This window comes from Lupinus angustifolius, chromosome LG06 (assembly GCF_001865875.1).
Source record: "Lupinus angustifolius cultivar Tanjil chromosome LG06, LupAngTanjil_v1.0, whole genome shotgun sequence".
Lineage (NCBI taxonomy): Eukaryota > Viridiplantae > Streptophyta > Magnoliopsida > Fabales > Fabaceae > Lupinus > Lupinus angustifolius.
This window is the reverse complement of record NC_032014.1, coordinates 31,433,860-31,440,113: the sequence shown is the minus strand read 5'-3', so window position 1 is coordinate 31,440,113 and position 6,254 is coordinate 31,433,860. Positions and strand designations below refer to the sequence as shown.

General features: G+C 27.0%; 1 protein-coding gene across 1 annotated transcript; it reads right to left on the bottom strand.

Annotated features, from left to right (window-relative positions):
* LOC109351199 (auxin-responsive protein IAA17-like) lies at positions 104 to 1,873 on the bottom strand. The gene is made up of 5 exons (XM_019592582.1): positions 1,547 to 1,873; positions 1,007 to 1,188; positions 487 to 598; positions 293 to 354; positions 104 to 187 (listed from the first exon to the last, which is right to left on the bottom strand). The coding sequence occupies exons 1-5, from the start codon at positions 1,702 to 1,704 to the stop codon at positions 117 to 119; spliced, it is 585 nt and encodes a 194-aa protein (XP_019448127.1). The 5' UTR covers positions 1,705 to 1,873; the 3' UTR covers positions 104 to 116.

Below are 6,254 nucleotides of genomic sequence, written 5' to 3'. Positions count from 1 at the left end.
GAAAGGAACATCAATAGTGTCTATATGTACAACATTAACTAAGCACCAAGGAAGTGCTATCATAAACTAAATTAACTCTTCTAACTTCAGCTTCTACACTTTGAAGGTGTAAATGTTTAACAACTTATTATTGCACCATTTATTCTTCTTAATTGATTTCCCTTACATTTTGAAGCATTCATTGGATCTGCAATATTAGTAAATCTAATTAGTATTAAAAAATCAAAATAATTGTGCACATAAATTTGATTTATTACCAAATGATAAGAAATTAAAAGAAAAAGAAACTCACCTAAGCCAATGGTTTCTGAGCTTATCATCAGCCTTATTCTCTTGCATGATTCAACAAACATCCTAGAAAAACAAAATAGAACCAAAGATGGTTTCTTAAGAAATGGAAACAAATAGTAGAAGAATATATATGATGAATATTTAAAGTATTCCAAACACATATACTAATATATAGAAGCATATAGTGGAACTTACTCCCAAGGTGCATCCCCAAGCAACATCTTGTCACCATCTCTGTCCTCATAAGTGGGCATGTATTCAACCCCATTTCCTTTATCCATGAGTTTTCTCTCATTCAATTGATTGCCTTCATGATTCAAAAGACCAAATTACCCTCATGACAATATCAAAACAAAACTATGCCCACATAGAATGCCATATATATGTCTAATATAAGAGAGGGTGAGTCTTAAGGAATAAAAAGAATTCAAGCTTGAGAGCAATCAAATACATCACATGCACTCGTGGGATGACACTAAATCCTCCTCGTTCTCTTTTGCATCTTAAAAACTCAAATTGCAAACAAACGTTCAAAGATCAAAGTTTAAAGGTTGAAAAGTAGCCTCTTTGTTTACGAGTAAAGTTATGTATATCTACTCTCCCAAAACTCCACTAGATAATCTCATGCACGAGTAGCCATTTTATATGCAACATAATATATATATATATATATATATATATAAAATATTAGGATCGAGTATTAATGAATACATACGGATGGTTAAGCAAGAAAACATGGTCTCTAATGCCCTGAGAAGCTGGTCATAACCCTCATACATTTCTAGATCCACTTTTCTCAGATATGGAGCTCCATCCATTGCCACCTTCACATACTTGCATTTCTTCATTCCATTCTTCCTACTCGCCCTCACCGGCGGCCACCCCACCATTTGTTCCCTACAAAAATCACAAATTCTGATGCTGAGAATGAAGGGCTTAAGGAAGTTGAAGGTTATGATAAAGAATGTAAGTGAAGGAAGTTGAAGGTTCAACTTTCACCTACAACAAAAATACTAACAACTAACAATTGTCTGTAAAAAAAGGCCACACTTTTTTCTTTTATTCTTAATCTTTCATTATTCTTCTGACTCTATTGCACTGATAAAAATATATATTAGAATATATGCAAACATGTTTATATTAGAATATGTTATAACATACTTCCATATATTCTAATAAAATTTGTTCGAATATTCATTGTTCTGAAAATACAAAAAAGCAAAACTTTTATGGTAGCTAGCTTCTTAGTTCTTACTTGGGTGCTTGAGATTTTGTAGCTGAGCACAAGAAGTTATTTCCTGAATTTGCAGAAGCATGGTTTGGGGTAGCAAGATGAAGATCAATGGTGTCAAAGAAACCACGTTTGGTTCCAGTTTTTACACCAGGAAGACCTAGGGTTAGCTCGGTCTCCATTAAAGGAAAATCAATGGTGTCAGATTCTGAGGAGTAGTGGTTTCAACTTCAATGGTGGAAGGTTTTTGATAGTATATATATGAGTATAATATATGTCTTGAACTTTATGATGACATGAAATTTTAGAGAGTGGTGACCTAATGTTTTATGCCTTGTGTTGTTGTTTCATCTTCAACAACGTGCGAGCTTTATACTAGGTTTAAGTTCTATGCCTCTTGTTGTTGTTGCATCTTCGAAAAACTATTTCTATAGTTTATTATATTTTCTTATACCTTCCCTTATAAATAATGAATTAATATTTTTTTGGTTATGTGGGTATCTCTTCAACACAAGTAATCAAGTATTTAATGTTTACCTAATACAGTATCTAAAGATTCACTTAGACGTCATACAACAAAACCAACAAGTTATTTGTATAATTAATTATATATTACTAAGTCAAAAGTATAGTAGTTTATGTGTAATATTGTTTAAAATAACAAAATAAGTAGTTCTATATTAAGAAATAATATATTAGATTTCTTATGGATGTTGAATTTGATTTGTTAATGTCAACTACATCATGTTGGTTTTATTAATAATGTTCTAAAGACACAAATGGTAAAAAGAAGTTCGAAAGACATTATGTTTAATGATGTAAAACCTTATGTGAAATCAGACTAAAAGGTAAATAGTTTGATTTTTCGGAATCATCTAAGTTGAAAGGGGCAACTACACATCATTACTCATAAAATAAAAAGTACTCCTAATTATACACAAAAATGATAAAAAAGAGTGACATCTTTAACCTACTATAATAGGAAGAAAATGAATAATTTTGTAATTTTCAAGTTTTTTATATTCAAAAAATAATTTCAAATCTAGTAGACACTTAACATTTTATTTATGACATATTATCATCATATATTATAACTATTAGTATTAGACTAGACACGTGTATATGATAGAGGAACATGCATTTGTATGAAGCATGCATGGTTGAGAGTTGATTGCTTTGTTTTTGGGCCCTCTTACCTTCAAATTCCATCCTAACCTTAACGAGCTACAAACTTCCACGTAAATCCAATATCCTCCTCAAGGACAACCTTAAAGTTTTTTTTTATAGAATTATTCATTTTAAATTATTATTAACTCTTAAAGAAATAATCTAAATAAATAATAGATGATAATCGTGTATAAATCTTCAGCATGGATATTATACTTTGTTATTATTTAGGATACACTAATAATCTAGAAATAAATGAGTGTAATTCAAGTCAAGTTCAAATTATGAAATGTGGTTAGAATAATGAGTCCAAGACTATCTTAATTTAATTAGAATATGAGGAAAAAGAAAAGTTTTTAAATATTAACTTTTTTATTTAAAAATAATATGAAATCATATTCGTTAAAAATATTTTTGTTATGTGTCACAATTTTCATGTAGTTCTAAATTCGTTGTTAGAAAAGCATGAAAATAGTAGTTGATTGATATTATGTGAATAATTTGACAAGAAACTCGTGCAAATTATGTGTTGTCTGTTCTAGAATATTTTCAGAGTATTGATATACAAAATGACACAGATTCAAGAAAAGTGCCATGATGATGTATGTAAATTCTGACACGTTTTCGGATTGGGACCAGATTTGCTTAACTTATTATTTTAAAACGTTAAAACTGTACCTTTCATAAATTTGGAAGTGTCAATTACCTTTTTTATATATTATTACTTTTAAAGAGTACCATATTTATAAGCGTTTTAACTTCCTCTTGTGTCCATAAAAAAACTAGCTTATTCATAAAAATAGATATTTTTGTTTTTCTTTCAAATAACTTGTTTTATAGTATGTTTCGATCAACAAGGAATTAATGTTTGGAATACGGTCGATCACACATAATGGTGGCATAAAACTTAATTTGGATCATTATTATGAGTGTTTAACCATGAACTGGATATTTAATCAGTCTGAACATCTCATCTAATCAATTTTGCATTAAAATTGGATTTATTCGGATGATCATATCATTTGGATTGTCTGAGTCAATCAAAAAATATTTTCTTAAAACAACCAAAACAAAATTGTTTTGAGATGAAAAAACATTTTACTTATTCATAATTATATTTATTATTTGTTAACTTAGTAAAACTTTTATTTTTAATTAAATTTTAAAGTTATGTGTATTTTTATTGCAATTAAAGCTTAACGCATATGTTGTTTGATGGTATTTTCAACTAGTTTGTGATATTTTATAATAAAAAAATATTATTTGTTGATTATTTAATTATGCATGATAATGTTTTTAAATTTAAAATATATTAGGGATGACAATCACGTGGAACGAGTACGGCTAGTGTTTTTCCGTACTCATACTACACTATTTACGGATACTCATATGGGTAGTAGGTATTTGTGGGTACCCAACAAGTTTTTAAGTTTCAATATATATATTTTATAATAATCAATTCATATAAAATAATTATTACATGAATAACAAAATTTATATACATGTTAAATTTATCATATATTTGAATCACTAAAATTTATTATAAAATAATACAAAAATAAATAATATATAATCATAAAATAATAATAAAAATGTAATATATATAATTATTTAATTAAAAACTAAATTTATAAATATGTGGGTACCTGCGAGGCAGATATCGTGATACTCGCTCTTATCCATAAGCTATTTTTACTATTTATTATGAGTATTTTAGCGGGTACCCGCAGGGCGAATATTTTTGTCATCCCTAAATATAGAGTTATTAAATAATCTTAACTAATATTAAGAATTTTTAATGTAAACTGGACATTTTCGGTCTGAGTTTAAGAAGCATGCATTTCTCTCAAAATTATAATTTTAAGGATTTAGGATAAATGTTAAATTCTCATGTGCAACATTTATTATAATGGGATGTCATATACTCCAAATAAATTAGTTCCTTATCTATAAGGAAAGAAATTATCTTAGATTATGCCAAAAAAAGTTTAAGTCATTTATATATGCATTGTTAATGTGAAGTTCTTTACATAGTTACATCAACCATTCATTTATATTAATTTTATGTAAAAATCACCTAAATGATGGAAAATAAGCCTATAATATAAAAAATACTTACATTGTAGATCCATAATATTAAACACTTGATCAAGATCTCTGTAGTAAAAATTAAAAAGAAAATAATGTTCACAATAAATATTTTATCCTAAGTTTTGCCAATATAAGTAAAACATAAAGTAATATACAAAGCAACACTAATATTAAAACAAAATTAAAAAGAATAAAGAGAAATCGGGTAGAGACTCAGAAGTAAGGGTTAACTTTATAAGAAGTATGGGTTTAGGTGTGGGCCCACCTTTACCATGTGACCATGTCTGTCTTCCCTTATGCAAATCCGAAAGATATAACTATAATATAAGAATTATCTTATTACATTTAAAAAATAAAAATGTCACACTACATTATTATTTTCATTTTATTTTTCATAACTTTTATCTCTTATATTAGAAATGATCCTCACCCTTTTTTGTCGGTTCCACTAAATACTGTCTCACACAATATTCTTCTGATTTATTTTAACTAAAACCTTTTTATACCATAAAAGAATTAATATATATCACTTATGAATGGAATATTTAATAAATAAAATTAATTAGTACCATATGTGACTATGATAATTAATAGGAAAAATATTAATTTTAAGAAAAAACTGTATATAGTGAGAGTATAAGAGTTTTTTCACTATTAAAATATTATTCATAATTCATTTTCAATAATATTAATTCTTTATAAAAAAGTAATTCAATTGAATAATGAATGATGTAACAACTATGTATAAATTCATATAATATTAGGGGTAGATATTACACTCGATAATTTTTCTGTTTTAATTCGAGAACCACCACATGTCATTGTTACATTAATTCTACACTCATCGTGGGTTTAGCTATCATAACCTATATTTACGGGTCACGTGTCCCCCATAAAGTCTGGCGCATTCTTCAATAATAATTACTATGTAATAAAAATAATTATTGTCAATAAAAGAATACAATGTACTACTAGTAAATACAAATTTGTTTTATTTAATATTTTCCAAGCAAAAATTATCTCATTAACATATAGAACAAAATAAATTTATTATATACACATTATAAACACATGTTTACTGATGTCTATATATTTGTTATTTGTTAATCTTAATGATACCCATGGTGGAAATCAGAGGAGTTCAGATAACTATAGAATATTATAGATCAAAATCTATTTATAAAAAATAGGTAAATTATTTTCCTTAACTATGATGACCAAGATTTGATTCTTCATTTTTGTGTATGAGAAAGATTTTATGAAAGGTACCTTAATTAGTTTTATAATATAATCACCTAAAGAGAGTTAGTCTTTAATGATTGGCTAGGTAACCGTCTTCACACCCATTTTATTACAAGCACGACACAAGTTTAAAATATTGTTTAATAATTTTTTTTTTAAAGGAATATTATCGGTAGTATAAAAAATAAATTTTTTGTTTATAGGAACATTAAAGATGCAAATTTAAACACAC

Coding starts and splice junctions, on each gene's coding strand:
- LOC109351199 (XM_019592582.1), bottom strand. CDS start 1,704: ATGGAGACCGAGCTAACCCTAGGTCTTCCTGGTGTAAAAACTGGAACC. Junction 355..486: donor CTTGGGGATGCACCTTGGGA/GTAAGTTCCACT, acceptor TTGTTTTTCTAG/GATGTTTGTTGAATCATGCA. Junction 188..292: donor CTCAGAAACCATTGGCTTAG/GTGAGTTTCTTT, acceptor CTAATATTGCAG/ATCCAATGAATGCTTCAAAA.